Raw genomic sequence first — 18,663 nt, forward strand, 5'->3', positions numbered from 1 at the left:
GAGATTAGCATCACAAGAAAGAGATTTTAGGCTTTTTGTTGGCTGCTGGTTTTTTTTTTTTTTTTTTTTTTCTCTTCTTTTCATTAAAAAATAATAAAAAGAGAGAGAGGGGAAAAAAGGAGGAAAGGTGCAAGAGAATCCTTGTTTTAGCAACCTTCGTTCAGATTGTTCTCCTTGGGTATCAAGATAAGCATGGAAACCACATCTGTCTGAAAACGTGGAAGCTGCTTGACATTAAAATGGTGTCTGCAATAACCCACTCTCTGTCCCTCTGACAGGTCATGTGCAGAATAAGGTGTGTCACCTTCAGCAGAAGGGAAAGTAATGATTGTCAAGACCCTTGCATCTTTGGTACCTCCAAGAAACCTTAGACGTTGCACTTACTGTTTGTGGTGCCAAGTTTGGAGTCCCAAAATGGTACCCAAAGCAGTTTTGACATTCTATCACTGTCTGCCATGAGCCTTCCTTTTGTTGTTTGCTGCTCTCAAATCAGCCTCCAATTCATGGTGAGCCCATGCACAACAGAATGAAACACTGCCTAGTCCTGCACCGTCCCATGATTGTGACAGTGCAGATCGGACTATTGTGATCCATAGGGTTTTCACTGACTGATTTTCAGAAGTAGATCGCCAGGCCTGTCTTCCTAGTCCATCTTAGTCTGGAAGCTCTGCTGAAACATGTTTAGCATCACAGCAACACACAAGCCTCCACTGCCGTACAGATGGTGGTTGCGCATGAAATGCATTGGCCAGGAGTTGAACCTGGGTCTCCTACGTGGAAGGCGAGAATTCTACCACTGAGCCACCACTGCTCCATGTCACTTTCTTTAAAACCAAATCTGTTGACGTCGAGTCAATTCCAACTCATAACGACCCAATAGGACAGGGTTTCCAAGGCTATAATCTTTATGGAAACAGACTACCACCACATCTTTCTCCCTTAGAGCAGTTGGTGGGTTCAAACCACCAACCTTTAAGTTAGCTGCCGAGCACTTAACCACCACGCCACCAGGGTACCTTGAGTATGACCCAGGTCTCCTTATCCTTGGTTTCAAAATTATATCATGCAGCCTTGTTCATTAAAAAAATAAAATAATAAGCCTATTTCCAAGTCTTTAAAACTTGGGCTGAGATTTACAAATTTGCAGATATGTTCACTTTCTTTGTTGTTGTTAGGTGCCGTCGAGTGGATTCCAACTCATAGCAACCCTGTGTACAACAGAACGAAACACTGCCGGGGCCTGCACCGTCCATGCAGTCGTTATTATGCTTGAGCCCGTTGTTGCAGCCACTGTGCCAGTCCATCTTGTTGAGGGCCTTCCTCTTTTTCACTGACCCTCTACCAAGCATCTCTTTCTTCAGTTTCCTTTAATTTGAAGCAGTTTCTCAGCTTTTGTCTTTCATGACACTGACATCGTGAAAAGTACAGACCGGTTGTTTTTGTGCATGTCCTTCCAGCTTGTGTTTCCTAATTGTTTTCTTTTGATTAGTTTCGGGCTGTGCATCTTTGGCAAGAATTCTGTGTTAGTGATATTGGATCACTGTGAACTTGCAAAATGTCATTTCCCCAACGTGTATGGCTTTCCCGTGTTTTATTTTCTGACTTTTGAGAAGATTTCAGCCTTATTTTCCAAGCTGTGTTCATCACAGAGCCAATGTTGGGGGCCTGTGTGAGGGGTCGGTATTGGCTGATGTGATCTTCAAGCACTGTGGAAAGAACCGTGGCTGCCTGCTCTAAAAAGTCACCCTGAGAGAGAGCAGCAAGAATCTGGACGGAGGGGCTACAGTGGACTTCTCGCCTGGTCTCTAACGTCTGCAAACCGCTGATGAAGCCTCAGCGTGCTCACTCAGAGCAGAAGTGAGTCTGATTGAATTAGGGAAAAGCGGCCAAATTCCCTGGCTCCATTTGCCTTTTGTATCAAGTTGCTGAGCTTGGGAATTCCATTTGAGTGGCTTTACCTCCTAAATATTACATCCATCCAATCTTCTCCATCCCAACTACCATTGCCCTAGTTAAAGGCCTTCCTTATCTCTTTTCTAGAACAGTCTCTCACTAAGCCTGTCTCCCATATAACTACTTCAGGTATCCATTTTCCGGTGGCTTCCCTTGGCAAGATGGAATTCCAGAACCCGGCATACAGGACCTTCGGTCATCTGGTCACTGCTTTCCTCTGCGATTTCTTCTTTCTGTACTCTCTGCCTCAAATTTATATTCCCAAAATGTCAGATGTTTCTAGAATCTTCAGCATCAACATCACCTGAGAGCTTATTAGAAGTGCAGAATCTCAGGCCCTACCCCAGACCCACTGAATCAGAACCTGCATTTTAGCAAGATTCGCCAGATGATTCTTCTGCACATTAAAGTGTGGGAAATGCTATTTAGAACATGCTGGAAAGGCATGTTCTGTGCAAGGAATTTAAATTGCTCCTCAGGCTCTGCAAGATTCTCAAACTACTCTCTGATCCAAAAGATTCAGTCCCTAAATTTAACGTTTGTGTTTCCCCCCTAATTTTCAGAAAGTAATTTAGCAAATGGGCTTTTTTTTTTTTTTTTTCCAATTTTACTTTCTTTTCTCTCACAAATTTTCTTTTTTTTAACTTTGACATCTGCTACTACTTGCTGGCTAAAAAGATGTCATCTGCTGGCAGACAACAAAATGAATGAACTACTAGCAAACAAATGCTAATGTTAAAACTCAAAATTGATGGTATTTAATCCAACAGTTCAATTCAACAACAGCAGAATTCACAATAAAAAAAATTTTAAGTGTTGAGCTTTTATTATTAAAAAAACAAACAAACAGAAAAACCAAACCCTTTTCTGTCGAGTCTATTCTGACTGATAGCAACCCTATAGGAAAGAGTAGAACTGCCTCCTAAGATTTCCAAGAAGTGGCTGGTGGATTCAAACCGCCAACCTTTTGGTTAGCAGGCGAGCTCTTAACCACTACACCACCAGAGGCCCTTCTGTTATACACTGGGTACTAAAAGAATGTTGAAGGATACACAGACCGACGAGACATACTAGTTTTGTAGCATGTTCCCCATCACTCTTGGGACCACATACTCATAGCGCTGGGGCAATGAATGGGACTTCAGCAATGACCGTTGTCTCACTAGACTCCTTGGGATGCCAGCAGACAAGATTTGGCAGATTTCGGTAGAACGAAAGGTGTTCACTGTCAACTGTCAGGTTTATTTCATTTTCCTTATCCAGACAACTATTCAAACCAATAAAACCAGGATGTTTTCTCTGGATTCCCCAGTTTGATAGATGAATGGTTTTTAAAATAAAAATCACAACCAGCCTGTGGATCTGGCTTTAGTTGGGGAGGCTTTAAAAGCCTGGAGCTGAAGGAGAATTATTCCACCTTTCCTAGAGTGTTCATGATTTATGACGCCCTGACTTAACAAAGGAGCCCTGGCGGCACAGTGGTTAAGAGCTCGGCTGCCAACCAAAAAGTTGGCAGTTCAAATCCTCCAGCTGCTCCTTGGAAACCCTATAGGGCAGTTGTACTCTGTCCTGTAGGGTCACTATGAGTCGGCATCAACTCAACGGCAACGGGTTTTGATTTAACAAAAGTGGCAACAGCTGAGACAAGGCAATCTGTTAGAAGAGTGGTTCCTGGCAGTTCCATCAAGGAGATATGGGTCAAGGCCTCTGGGACTCCAGGAATTTAACTGTAACCAAATGTTTTTTGAAAAAAATGAATTGATTATGTGTTCTGTTATTTTTTACTAAAAAGAGATCAAGAAAGTTTTGGCATGCTGTGGAAAACAGTTTGGTGATTTCTCAAAACGGAAAACATAAAATAATTCCACTCCTAGATATATACCCAAAAAAAATGAAAAGCAGGGACTCAAACAGATACTTGTACATTAGTGTTCATTGCAGCATTATTCACAATAACCAGAAGATGGAAACAACCCAAGTGTCCAACGACAGATGAATAGATAACCCAGATGTGGCTCTGATACGTGCTGTGACATGAGTGAACACTGACAACATCATGCTAAGTCGAAATCCACTTGACCGCAGCAGGTTTGGTTTGGATTTTTGGTGGCACAGTGGTTAAGCGCTCGCTGCTAACCGAAAGGTCAGCAGTTCAAATGCACCAGCCGCTCCACTGGAGAAAGATGTGGCAGTCTGCTCCTGTAAAGATTACAGCCTTGGAAATCCTATGGGGCAGTTCTGCACTGTCCTAATAGGTCGCTATGAGTTGGAATCAACTCAGCAGCAGTGGGTTTGGTTTTGATTACCTGCTTTATGTTATTGCATCTTCATTACCACACAATAAGAGAGGAACTGATCTATTCTGTGTTTACAGATGAGAAGAGTGAGGTTCAACTGTCCTCTGTAATGTGCCCAGGTACACAGCCAAGCAGCAGAGTCCAATTTCATATCCTGAAAAGAAAAGTTGATCCGCAGAGTGTATTTGAGACCTGGTCCATGAAGTCAAGAATGAGGTAGCAGGTTCCTCCCCAGGAGAAAACAGAAAGGACGGGCCCTTTCCAGGTGCCTTGGACCTAATTACTCTACAACCTTGGGAAGAACCCAGGAAGCCAGCCCCCACCCTATCTGCTGGCCAAGGTCTGTTTTGCCTATGCCCAGAGAGCTCCTTCTCGAACCTTCACGTGGGTGTGTCTCAAGAGAACTGCCTGGGGTGGGTCTGTGGAGCTCAGCCAGGAGGCCTTGTGTAGTTCCCCAACTTCGCCTTGGGAAGTATTTGGAACAAATCCATGTAGAAGGGAAAACCAAACAAAACACAGCCTACCAGGAAAATATAACAGTTTGTTCCTTTATGTTGTTTTTCCTGACAGTAGATGCAATCTACTATGATTCTTAAGTGGTTTTGAGCTGGTGCCCATTCCATTGTTTTGCCCAGAGAGCCAAGCAAGGAATGAGCTGGAAGGAGACATAGGGCCCTGAGGTACTTCAGGACTCTTGTTTGGTGAACAAGAGAAGCAAACTCCCTGGCCTCTAGAGAGCAGGGCTGCTGGCAGCCTTCTGGAAACTCTCCTCATTGTCTTTTGACTCTCAATGTGGCCCCCGCAAAGACATCTGTCTAAGTATTTTATTCTCTTCATGCAAGGCTGAGGTAGTAGCTTCTCAGGGAACAACTGAGTACCAGTGATTTTTCTGTGTCAGGAGCTCTGCTTCTTTTTGCAAAGGATTCATTGTTTAGGCCCAAGAAAGGTTTAGGGAAGGATGAGAAGCAAAGTCACCTTAATGTCAGGCGCCCCAAACACTGAGGCTATTGAAGGCCTTGTCCAGGGCGAGCCTGTGAGTGCTTCCAGGTTAAATATCGATTTGTCAACCTTAGCGAACACCAGCAGTTCTAGTTCCCAGAGACCACCCTGTGAATTGAAATAAGAAGGAACGGGGAGAAATTGGAACTATTTTAAGCTCAGCTTCTGAGATTTATTTTAGGAAACATTATTGATCATACTGCAGGGAAACCGTACACTGTCTCTGGTGCCAACATCCACAAGTATACACGGGCAGTGTTGGCCCAATCTCATGGCACTGTCTCTGTGTCCAAAGGGGACTGCGGCCCAGAGGAAGGATTCTGACTCCTCTGCAATGAAATTAGACTAAGCTCATGAAAAGAGCCTGTTACAGCTGCCTTGGGAGCCATAAGTTAGCAGCATTCAGTAAATGAATTGAGTCACAGCATTTGAGACTCATCGGCGTTGCTTTAATGTACTTTTCTGCCTTTCTCTTCATTAGTCATCGTGACCTAGAGCACCATATTAGTATGTGGTTTTTGCAATGAGAATCCTTTCCTCATCGCTCACACTGTCACTTTGATTACTGTCTCTCGAACCCTTCTCCCTTTCATCTCACCCAAATGAACCAAGGTTCACATCGTTCCCTGCGTGCGACCTCAGGGAAATGGTTCTCAACCCTCCACCAGCTTGAGGGAGCTCTTTCTAGACACGAATCCTGGACTAGAAGTGTCCTTTCCCTCTGAGGAATCGTGCTGAGAATTCACATTCGCCTTGTTATCCTCCTTTGCCCTCCAGTCCTCCACCTCACCACCTTCTCAGCCATCATTGCCTCTAGTATCTCTCTGCCATTCTCATTCCCCAGGTAGGTGTATCAGCAGCATTTTATTCTGAACTCCACTGATGAGCAGTGCCTTAAGTTATTCCTGTCCCCAATCTCTCAGGTATATCATCGTTTTCTCTGCCCAGGTTTCTGTTTGTTTTTTATATTTTAATTTTCTGCAGTCTTTGAGGTGGGAAGAGAAGGGAAGAGGACAAATCTCCGCCACTGGCTGCTCTGAACTGTACATTTAATGTGTTCCTTTCAAATTTTCTAACCCTTTCTTCTGTCTGCTCACATTTAATAATAGAGGAAAAAAAGGCCTCGTTTTCTTGTTCATGAAAGTTCCAGGACGTTGAAGCCTCTTGAAAGGCCAGCTTTTCTGGCTCCAGAGACTGGAGAGTTTCATCTTGATCTTGAGAATGGAAGAAAGGGGTTCTAAAAAAAAGGTGGGGAGTTGTATTCATTTCCCGGAGCTGCCCTAGCAACTTACCACACACTGGGTGGCTTACATCAGCAATTTATTCTGTCACAGTTCTGGAGGCTAGAAGTCAGAAGTCAAGTTATCAGCAGGGCCATGCTCCGTCTGATGGCTCTAGGGCAAGATCCTTTCTTGCCTTTTCCAGCTTCTGGTGGCCCTAGGCATTCCTTGGCTTGGCTTAACTGCATCTCTCCCTCCCTTTTTATAGATCCTTTTCCCTGTGTCTCTGTGTCCTCTCCTCATCTTATAAGGACACCCGCCCTAAATCCAGGATGATTCCATTTTGAGATTCTTAACTAATTACATCTGCAAAGACTCTGTTCCCAAATAAGGCCACATTCTGAGGCTCTGCGTGGACATGAATTTTGGAGAACATCATTCAACCCACTACAAGAGTATTGATACTTCTGCTTATAAAGAAGGATCAACATACACCACACAACCCAGGAATCCCACTCTTGGGTATTTACCCTAGGGAAATGGGAACCTGTTATTTACACAAAAACTCATCTGCAAATGTTTATAGCAGCTCTATTCATAATCACCCCAAACTAGAAACGGGGAATGGATAAGCAAACTGTGGTACATCCACACGATGGAATACTACTTAGCAATAAAAAAGAACAAACCTTTGTTGTACGCAACAACCTGGATGCATGTTAAAGACATTATACTGAGTGAACGGAGCCAGCCAAAAGGTCACATTCTTAGGATTCCATTTGTATAGCATTCTCAAAAAAACAAAATTATGAGGATAGAGAACAGATCAGCGGGTGCTAGGTGCTGGGGTGGGGGAACAATGTGACCATAAGGGAACAGCATGAAGGGTTTTGGGAAGTAATGGAACTGTTCTGCATCTTGATCATAATGTTGGTTATAAGAATCCATGCATGTGTTAAAATTCATAGACTGTACACAAACCCCCCCAAAAAAAAACAATTAAAAAAATTATCTCAAGGGCAAGGAGTGTTTTTTTTTTTAAAAAAAAAAGAAGGATCAACATAGCTTACTAACAGTGTTGAATTTCCATCTGTATTTTATGAATGACAAGATGGTACTAGATTTTATATACAGTTGACTTTCAAAATCTTATCTGTCCCATACTAGAGGGATTGGCTGACTAAGATATCTATAACTTTTCTGGGTGTTGCTAATTTCTTCCTTGTACGTGATTGTATTTTTCAAACTAAAAACAACCAGTTTCTGAGAAACTTACCAAAAAAACAAAAAACTGGAAGATGTGCTTTCTGAGCTGTCTCTGCCATGAAGAAGAGTCTCCACTTGTTTGCATGCGTTCAAACTGGGAACGACCATTATGCTGAATGTCCCCAAGCACCTATCTTGCAAACATTCTTGGCAGAGAGTTTTATTTAGGAGTTTAATTAATTTTAAGCTAATATAAACCAAAACCAAAACCCATGCTATCGAGTCAATTTTGAATCATAGCGACCCTACAGGACAGAGTAGAACTGCCCCATCGGGTTTCCAAGGCTATAATGTTTATGGAAGCAGATGGCCACATCTTTCTCCCATGGAGCCGCTGGTGGATTCGAACCGCCGACCTTTCAGTTAGCAGCAGTGCACTTAACCACTGCACCACCAGGGCTCCTTATGTAGAAAGAGAAATAAGAAGCCTCCTTCCACTACACCACAAATACCCCAATTGTTTGGATCAGTTCTCTCAAGTTGGCTCGAGATATGGGAGTTCTTTTTTACTCATGCTTCTTGGCATCCCAAGGACCCCCTGTTGGCATTTGCACTCCACTGCCAAGATGAGAGGGATCTTTACTCAGCTGGGAGCTCTTTATTCCCTCTTGGGAGCCCTGGTCATCCCCAGGTATGTGATAGCCTCACCTGGTCACTGTCCAGAGACCTGTGGATGGCGTGCAAAAGACCCACAGACAATGCTGAGGGAAGCCACCTTATTCCACCACCCATCTTTGTCCACCTACAAGACCATCTCCACTACCCAGAGCTCCAGCCTTCCTCCCAGAACATTACCTTCCCCCACCCCAACTCTTTCCTAACTTCACAGCTCCTCCTAGCACCTTGTGAAACGCTGTGGGCTTGTTGGCTCATGTCAGTATTCCACCCAATTTGTGAAATGATGCTTCTTTTCCACCTTTCACCCCCTAAACTCTTTCTCATCCCAGTGGTGTCCTCACTTCATCAGCTTACACCCCTGAGATCTGTCCCCCATCCTCATACATGGCCTCCTTCCAGGACCGCCTCACTAGGACACCCTGGAGGTTGAACCTAGGTCCAGGGACAGCTTTCTGAAGAGAGAACTCCCTCTGAGTCCCTTCCTCCCAATGTCTATTTAGAGCCTTTAAGACTCTGCTGTGGGTCAAACCCAGTACACTGGGAGGTAACTGAGCTGTCAGGGAAAGGAGACAGGGCAGCATAAGGAAAACCAAGCAGCACAACAAACAGGCTCACCGAGATCCAGAGAGGCCTTGTTTGGAGCTCCCCTGCCCCACTCTGCACCCTCTCCACCCACCTCCCCCAGTTGCTCTGCACAGGTGTCATTACCACCTCACTGGGGGCAGAATTCTCTCCTACACTCAGGGTCTGAAACGTTTGCCTTAAGTTTGCTTTGCAGTTCCCTGCTAGCTTTGGAAAAACAGTTTTCCCTTCTGCACGAAAGACCTAATGATATTGTCTACCAGGGAGCATTCTCCAGGGAAGCACTGAAGTTTACCCAGCATATAAGACAAACTAGTCTAACCCTGATGGATGAGTTTCCTTTACTTAGCCTTAATACCCCATAAATCCAGTGACGAGCAGAGCATTTGATGAAGATTAAATAAAAGCTGTTCACCTCCCACTTTATTACCAGATGATGCTTCAATTCAGTTCCAAGGCCAAGGCATTCAGGAGTGGGTCCGGGGGGCATCACTTACCCCAGTGCCCCCAGCACTGGCAGACTGTCCTCTAAGTACCCCAGACAGAAACCTCAGCAGCTTTAAGTCATACCCCCAGCTCTGGCATCTCTGGACTACACTGTGCAGGCACACTGTAGGATTGGGTTCTTCTTTCCTCCCAACAACAAACCACTAGTCTTGTCATTCACCTCCCTCCTGCTGGCCAAATAATAAGCCTGGTCTCTAGTCACTGTGGGCCAACATTGAGCTCCTTCACGCTGAATTCATACTGGAATACTCTTGCCTGAAGCACATCTTGTAATGCTAGATTACATGTTATACATGCGACTGTTATTAGCTGCTGTTGAGTTGGCTCTGATTCAGGACAACCCATGTACAACAGAATGAAACATTGTCCAGTCCTGTGCCATCTTCATGATCGTTGGTATGCTTGAGTCCATTGTTGCAGCCCCTGTGCATTTTGCATGCCTTCCAACTGAGGAGACTCATCTTCCAGCACTCTATATTCTGTTACGAGCCATGGGATTTTCATTGGCTAATTTTCCAAAGTAGATTGCCAGGCCTTTCTTCTTAGTCTTAGTCTGGAAGCGCCTCTGAAACCTATCCATCATTACTCTACTGGTATTTGAAATACCAGTGGCATAGCTTCCAGCACCATAGCAACACACAAGTCATCACAGTATGACAAACTGACAGGTGATGGATACATGTACATATATGTTGTAGGTTAAATCTTGCATTCAGTCTTGTCTTCTACAAAATAATATGCCCCCTTGAGAGTAGAACTTATCTTACACATTTTTAGGAGGTACAGTAGATGCTTAATAAATATTTGTGGATTCATTGGTTGCTGTGCGCCCAGCCTCTTCCTGTCTTTAGACCACTGTCCTTAAGTAATTCCACCTTCAGAACAAATAGATTACCCAACTCACTATTCTGGAAAGTACAAAAAAGAATAGAGGCAGAAGGTATTTTTGAGAGACCACAGAAGACCATCCTTTTCATCCCTGCCTTAACAGCATCATGTAAGACAAGTTGCCTGCGGCTTGGTTTGGATCATAGACTACATCTTTATGGTACAGTCATCATTGAATTGTGTAGCTGTGAAAATGTTCTTGGTGAAAATGTCAGTAGAAGTAGGATAACAAAGGGATGGTTTTCCTCATCAATAACCTGGACTTTTTTTTTTCCCTAGCCATAAGTGCTTTCCAGGCTCTCTACAACTGAATATGCTGCTGTTAGATAATAACCACTAAACCACAAGCAACTTGTAGCTGCCTAAAGTATTAACTAGTGACCAGCATCCTCTTCCCTCCACCATATGGCCACTTTGCAAATCCAGAATATTCAAATGAAAGTATTGTTGAAACGATAATTCTGCTTTCAGTGTTCCTTCTTGCTGAACCTGTACTTTGTTGGTATATCTTAGGCAATTTCTTCCGCCTGAGACCTCCCAAGTGCAGAAAAATAGAGTAGAGGAGAACAGTGGCTTAGCTAGTATTCTTTGTCCCTTTAATTATATCTGAAGCATAAAACAAGATGACTGGTAGGTTTTTCTCAAAATCTCTACTAATCAGCCACCTCCACCTTGCCTCCTCGCTAGCTCGGGCAGATTGCAGAAAGATAAAACCCTCACAGCTACTAAGCTTAGATCTTAATCCGCGGAAGTTACTATGCTGGAGGAAGGGGCTGCAGAGTCCTGAGGTCCAGGATTGTGGCTTTCTAAGAACCGTCCCAGTGGTGCTCTCCCTGTAGGGGCTGTAACCAGGGAGATCGCAAAATCTGTAAACAAAAGCAAGAGAGAGAAATTACGAAATATAGAAACAGATACCCCTGTTGGAGGAAGAAGTCAAGGACGTCGTTAAATCACATTCCATGTTTATCAGTATTCTTCTCTCTGAGTTACAGCAACACACTTCCCAAGGCTGCCATAACAAACTGGGGACTTAAAACAACAGAAATGTATTCCTTACAGTTTCTGAGGCTAGAAGTCTGAAGTCAAGGTGTCAGTATGGCTGTGCTCCCCTGAGCGCTCTAAGGAAGAATCCTTTACTTGCTGCTTCTCGGCTTCTACTGGTTGCTGGCAATTCTTGGCATTCCTTGGCTTGTAGGTGCACAACTCCAGTCTCTGCCTCTTGTCACGTGACCTGTTTCTCTGTGCTTCTCCTGTGGGTCTCTGTGTCCAAATCTCCTTCTTGTTTTTCTTATAAAGACACCAGCTATTGGAGTTAGAGCCTACCCTAAATCCAGGATGATTTCGTCTTGAGATCCTTAACTAATCACATCTGCAAAAGCCCTATTTCCATTTAAGGTCACATTCTGAGGTTGTGTGGACATGCATTTTTGGAGGATAGTATTCAACCCACCATACCACATAACTCATCATCTGCCTGTATTAAATACATGGCATTTCCCCTTCTTTGCTACCCTCCCCTATATACATGCTCCTGAGAAAATCTTTTTTATGAATGGCTACTTAATTCAAATTCGTCAAATGGATTTATCAAAATTTCCTTAGCCATTCCCCACAGTGAGATCTTTAAGCTGTTTTCTTTCTTTCTGTAGCTCTTTTTTGTTATTGTTGGCCGTTACAATAATGTTGCAGTGAAAATCTTTGCGCATAAAGCTTTTCCTTCATTTAAGATTCTTTACTTAGGGTAAATTCTCAAAGTGTAAACTTACTAGGTCAAAGTATATGAAGATTTTTAAGATACTTGATACTCGTACATAATGCATTACAAAAAAAGAGAAGTTGCTTCCTTTTTATTTTGGAATCCACAAGATGGTATTTATTTGAGAGATTCATCTTCTCATTGTAGCTCAGTTCACATTACAGGAGTTTGTCTATTGGAGCATCCATTGCCTAGTGGTGGAGCAGAAGTCAGGAGAGTCAACCACATTGGTACTGAAATCCATTGCAGATGATTCGTGGTTGGACAGTAGAAGAGGGAGAGGATAAGTGTACTTCACCCTCCATGTCTCTGGTAAAATACCCAAAGCTGGGAAAGTTATTAGCAGAGATAGGGGGGAAGTACCACAATTAACTCCCAAATACAAGCTGCATCTCAGAAGGAGACTAAGAAGCCCACGAGACCATGAACATACACAGTACTCCCTTGTTAGGCGTTATCCTGGTGAAGGTTTGGCTTAATGTATCAACAAGATGCATCTTGCCCTGAAACTATCTCAGCAAATCTCTTACTCCACCTAAAAGAGCCAATGGTTGGATCAGAGCTCTGGCAGCAGTTGCTATTGTGCCTGCAGCTGGGAAAGCCCAAATGAATAGTTACTCTTGCTGAGTCTTTTCCTTTGGGGCCTGGCTAAGCCTCTGTCTGTAACAGTGTTGGCTTAATTCTGGATCATGCTCTGAGGTGGACATGGAGATTAGACTGTTGCACCCTGGCAGTGGACTCTGACTACACTATGTCAGAACCACTGCCACTTTTCCCTTTCTCCTGTGAGGTGGAACCCTGCTGCAGGCCCTCTGTCCACCCACCCAAGGAGGCTGGCTGTGGGGCAGAGAAGGAAGCAAGATGCATGAGACTAACATGATCCAGGGGTCAATCTTAATATCATAGACTTTTTAACTGGAAGGAATTTTAGTGGTCATCTGGGTCACTTGATCTTAACCTCACTGGTGCTACAGACCTCTTTAATAATCAGATGAAAGTGGTCCACTCTTTCTCCAGAAAAATGCACCTTCTCCAAATTTTGCATCCAATTCCAGGAAGTTTCACAGACTCCCTGAAACTTGTCTGTCTAGACTAAGCTTTTAAATTTATTACAGATGAGGACATGGAGCCCAGAGAAGGAGCAGGGGCTTACACAAGGTGACACCAAGAAGATAACTGAATATAAACTCAGCTCTCCTGACTCTTGATGGAGGACCCATCAACCAATACCGTTTCCACTCTATGTTGAGGGTTGAATTGTGCCCCCAAAAAAGACATGTTGAAGTCCAAACCACTGGTACCTGTGAATGTGACTTTATTTGGAAATGTGGTCTTTGCAAATGTAATGAAGTTATACTGGATTAGGGTGGGCCCTAAATCCAATTAAAGGAGAGGGAGATTTGAAGATACACAGGAACACAGACACAGGAAGAAATCCATCTGAAGACAGCGGTAGAGATTGGAGTGATGTGTCTACAAGCCAAGGAACACCAAGGATTGCTGGCAACCACCAGAAGCTAGAAAAAGCAAGGAAGGATTCTTCCCTAGAACCTTCAGCAGGAGCATAACATTACCACTATCTTAGTTTTAGACTTCTAGCCTCCAGAGCTGTGAAATAATACTTTTCTGTTGTTTCAAGCCACCAAGTTTGTGGCAATTTGTTATAGCAGCGCTACGAATCTGATGTTGTTGTTTTTAGTTGCCTCAAATGGCTCCAACTCATGGCAACTTATGTATAACAAGATGAAACATGGCCCAGTCGTGCACCATCTTCGTGGTCATTGGTATGTTTGAGTCCATTGTCCGTTAGGAAACTAATACAAGCACATTGCTGGGAATTCTGTGAATTTAGGATGTTTACAACCAAAGAAATAGAACTCAGGCTCGTGAAAGGAAACTAAAATCAATTAGTAAGCAATATTCCTAGCATAGATTCCGTTTTGGAAAGTAGAAGCTAATGCCTTCCATTAATTCAGCAGGTACTTATTGAGCACCTCCAAGTATCTCCTAAAATCTCTACTCATTGGGAGATTAATTATTTATTTGAAATTAAGACTCTTTGGAATCTCAAGCCTGAGAAGGATGGTCCTCAAAGAGTTTTTTTGTGCTTTGCTCAGGTAATGGGAACCCCACCCTGAAACATTTACTGCAAAGGCCAAGTAAGGCAGGCTTTCTGTGGCTGGTGATTTATTTATGATCTTTGACATAAGTGTCATCTTAACAAAGGAGACCAGAGTTTGGACTGAAGACACCTAAGTAGACTGTGCTGCAGGCTGTTCTTCAATGATGGAGCAAAAGAGCTCCATACCTTTGGGGAGTTCCCAGTGACAACTACCCAGGAGATACATTTTATAAGTACCAGGAGGAGAACCAGATTCAGATTTCATCTTTCTAGAAAGGAACAGAAAGCACTTTTGACTGATATTTATCTTCTTGGTTGAGTTCTAAAACCAAAAAAAAACCCATTGCCGTGGAGTCGATTCCAACTCATAGTTGACCCTATAGGACAGAGTAGAACAGCCCCATAGGGTTTCCAAGGCTGTAATCTTTATGGAAGCAGACTGCCAGAGCTTTCTCCCACGGAGAAGCAGGTGGGTTTGAACCACGGTTAGCGGCTGAGCACTTAACCGCTGCGTCACCAATGCTCCTTGTAACCCCATTCAAAAACCAAAACCCGTTGCTTTTGAGTCGCTTAGAGTCGGAATAACCCCTTTAACTCCTGCTTATTTCCCTTTCCTGTTTTTTAAGCACATATTTTTTTTAATTGTGGTAAATATATAGGTTATAAAACATTTGCCTTTTCAACACTCTATTTCCCTTTCTTTGAATCCCATAAATTTTACTATCCATAAATGTCACACTTCTCTAACTCCTTTGGTAATTTTCTCTGTAGAATCTCATTTCCCTCTGGGATACTTGGTTTTGTTTTGTTTCCTTAATGAGGCATGCGTCTTTCTTCTCTTGGTGCACACTTAAAAGAGACTCGAGCAAACAATCTAAGGCCTGATATTTCATCTCACAGTTTCTCTACTCAGACTTGAACATGTTTCTCCTCCTTCTCTCTATTTCATTTCAAAGCAGTCCACCTGTCCCTCCCAAACAATTTAGGAATGTCCCAAAGCACTTGGCTTCAAGTGGCAGTGGAAGAAATTAGAGATGATCCAAGAATCTCTCTTTCTCTGTCTTTATGGAAAATGCGGTGGCCACCGCAGGTCAGACTGAGGAGTAAATCTCCTTGGACAAATCTGAAGAGGCCAGTCTCCAAACATTTCAGAAGAAAATAGGAGATAGGGCAAGCAGCGGACTTAGAGGATAATTACTAGCACAGATGTGATTCAGAAAGCATCAGGAAAGTACTAATAGTTTCAACATGAGAATCAAACCAAGGAAAGTGGCATAAAGAGCCTGCAGAAGCTCTCCTGTGGGGAGCATGTTGTGAATAGGCACCAGACTGGAGTTGAGACAGTGTTCTTCAGCATCAGCCACCCTATTCATTCTCTTCCAGAGAGTCAGAATTAATTTGTGTGAACAGATGATTCCTCCCATAAGGAGCCCTGGTGGTGCAGTGGTTAAAGCACTCGGCTGCTAACCGAAAGCTTGGTGGTTTGAACTCACCAGACACTCTGCAGGAGAAAGATGTGGCAGTCTGCTTCTGTAAAGATTACAGCCTTGAAAACCCTATGGAGCAGTTCTACTCCGTCCTATAGGGTCACTATAAGTCAGAATTGATTCGACGGCAATGGGTTTGGTTTTGCTTTGATGATTCCCTTGCAGGAACTAGCTAAATAGTGACACGTGGATATAGTTAAAACCTCCTCCAAGAACGGAATGGTTTTCCAGACTTAATCTGCTTCAGAAAGACAGGGAAGATTATCCCCATAGACCAGAAAAAATGGCAATGGGAAAAACTAGAGGAACTTAATCTTTCCACCAAAATTTACATCTTACACATTTTTGTAAGCGACGAACATTCTGAGCCAGTGGAATCTAGAATAGACTGGCAAAAACCATAACAGCGTCTTTCCAAACCATATCTTATTATCCCTACGTGTACCAAGGAAAACAGGCCCTTAAATGGTTAAGCATGACACACATGTTCATCCCTGGACAATTTTTATTTTCTTTTTGTTTATCTGTATTTTATGCAATGAGCACGTATTATTTGTGAAATTAAAGATATGTTAAGTTTGTTTAATGAAAAAAAAAGTGTGTTTCTTGCTGCTTTTTGTCTCATCGTTTTCCAGCCTCTTCCCTTCCCCTGTTCAGATTAACTGCCAAAAGTCATCAGACGTCATTTTGGGAAGAGATTTATTTCCTCACTCTCGCATTTCTAAAAACAGCCTTCTTTTTCTTCTATCCCTCACCAAGCCACGACTGATGCTACACCTGCCTCTGATGTGACAAAACCTAAGTGATGAAGAAAAGCCTGTTACAATTCTTGCACATTCTGAGGCGGGCAGAAAGCACTAGACAGGGTCACTGAGCCATGTGAAGATGCCCTGTGGGATGTTATTCTGCCTCAGGCACATCTATACCGACCCGCGGGCACCTTGGAGGGTGTCACCTGGTATCACTAACCTTTGATATGTTGCTCTGCTCTTTCAGATTTTCGACAGTGAAGCCAAAGACCAAGAGAGAGAAGTTTGCTTTATTGATATTGCCTGCGATGAAATTCCAGAACGCTACTATAAGGAGTCTGAGGTAAGCAATAGATGGGGTGATAGTGCTACTTCTGCCTGGAGGAGCCCTGCTGGCACAGAGGTTAAGGGTTCAGCTGCTAACCAAAAGGTCAGCAGTTGGAATCCACCAGCCACTCCTTGGAAACCCTATGAGGCAGTTCTACTCTGCTCTATAGGGTCGCTCTGAGTTGGAATCCACTCAACAGATGGGTTTTTTCTGCCTGGAACGCTATCCTCCAGCACTTTTCATTCTGCAGGTCTCAGTGTAATTGTCATTTCTTCCAGAACATCCTTCGTGATCCCATACTCTTAAATTCTGTTTCCCTCTCACAGTCTCTCCCCGTACATTTCCTTCTGGCACTTCTGACATTTAACTACGTACAGTTGGCCCTCCATATCCTCAGCTTCCACATCCTTGGATTCAACCAACCTTGGATCGAAAATATTTAAAAAAAAGGAAAAGAAAGTTCCAAAAAGCAAAACTTGAATGTGCTGCGCGCAGCCGAGCACTGCACGCTGAATCCACGTGAATAAAGTGCTGTGTAGGCATCCGCTGCTGTAGCCTCCTGCCATTTCACAGATCCTCCGCCTCTCTCCAGCACTTGGTGTTTGAGCATGGTTCACCTCGCGTCTCATTGGTTGGCTACTTGTGTTGTGTGCACCCTTTGTTTCTGTGAAAAAATGGCTCCTAAAGCAATTAAGTGATCAAAGCAATCCCTCAAAGGTTAAGAAGTAGCATAAAGTGCTATCTCTCCGCGAGAAAATAAAAATCTTAGATCTTTTGAAAAGTGGCATGTTGCTTGCCAAAGTGGGCCATAAGGTCAGTAAGAACAAATTGAGCATTCACACAATAAAGCAGGAAGAAGCTGAAATTCATGAATGTGTTAGTGCTGCCCCTACAATGGCAGAAAATGGTCTCTGTTTTGTGATAAAGTGCTTGCAAAGACTGAGAAGGCATTAAGCGTGTGGCTAGAGTACGTGTCACAGAAGCACAGCCCTGTTGATGGCAAAATTATACGTGAAAAAGCACTTAGCCTCTGTGAGCGCTACTGTGAGGGGATTGAGGAGAGCAAGAGGACAGAGTTTAAGGCTAGTAAGGATGTGCGTAGATTATATGCAAATACTACGCCATTTAAGGGACTTGAGCATCCTTGGATTTTGGTATCCACCAGGGTCCTGGAACCAGTCCCCCTCGGATACCAAGGGATGACTGTGTTATCTATGCAATTATTTCTTTACTGTTTGCCTCCCCTGCTAGACTGGAAGTGCCTTGAGGGGAGGGACCCTCAGTGTCTCTTTTGCTCACTGATATGTCCTCGTCTTAACTTGTATGTGACATGTAGTAGGTACTCAAGAAATATTGATCGGATGACTGGCTATTCACCTCTTATTTCCTTGGTCACTTTATGACTCAGGGAAAGATGCATGAACATGTCTGTGACTGGTTCTGTGAAGCATGAAGAAGAAGTTCCTCAAATGTCCCATGTAAATTAAAAGAAGCTTTCTACTTGGTGGCTCTTGGGAATGCAAAAGCACAGGGAAATGAGTCAGGCACTGTTTGTTGGTTTCTTCATTAATATTCCATATTTGTCCCAAGGCTTTCCACCAGATCAGGAGGGAACTTGCTGAGCCCCAGGCAGGACCACACCTAAGCACTCTGAGAGGAAGAGCTGAAATTAGTTCAGAGTTTTCTGGCAATGCTGCCTTCTTCAAAAGCCCTCCCATTCGTGTTCCCAGCGCTCCCAAAGAAGGCAGGACGTCAGGTAGCACGGCAACCCTTGAGGCCCAAGGAGCCACAGAAGTGATGGGGAAAACAGCATCACCCAATGGTCTGCATGTCATTGAAACTCCCTAAATATTGGTGGACTTGATCTGAAACCACAGAAATAGCTCCTTAG

At 43.6% G+C, this 18,663-nt stretch overlaps 1 protein-coding gene across 3 annotated transcripts in view; it reads left to right on the plus strand.

Annotated features, from left to right (window-relative positions):
- PITPNC1 (phosphatidylinositol transfer protein cytoplasmic 1) overlaps positions 1-18,663 on the plus strand; it is a 325,421-nt gene that overhangs the window by 256,646 nt on the left and 50,112 nt on the right. For all 3 annotated transcript variants that reach the window (XM_004374205.2, XM_023729304.1, XM_023729305.1), the window contains exon 6: positions 16,692-16,787. In XM_004374205.2, coding sequence (XP_004374262.1) covers positions 16,692-16,787 — 96 coding nt within the window. The remainder of the gene's footprint in view (positions 1-16,691; positions 16,788-18,663) is intronic.

Source organism: Trichechus manatus, unplaced genomic scaffold, assembly GCF_000243295.1.
Source record: "Trichechus manatus latirostris isolate Lorelei unplaced genomic scaffold, TriManLat1.0 scaffold00028, whole genome shotgun sequence".
In the NCBI taxonomy this organism is placed as follows: domain Eukaryota; kingdom Metazoa; phylum Chordata; class Mammalia; order Sirenia; family Trichechidae; genus Trichechus; species Trichechus manatus.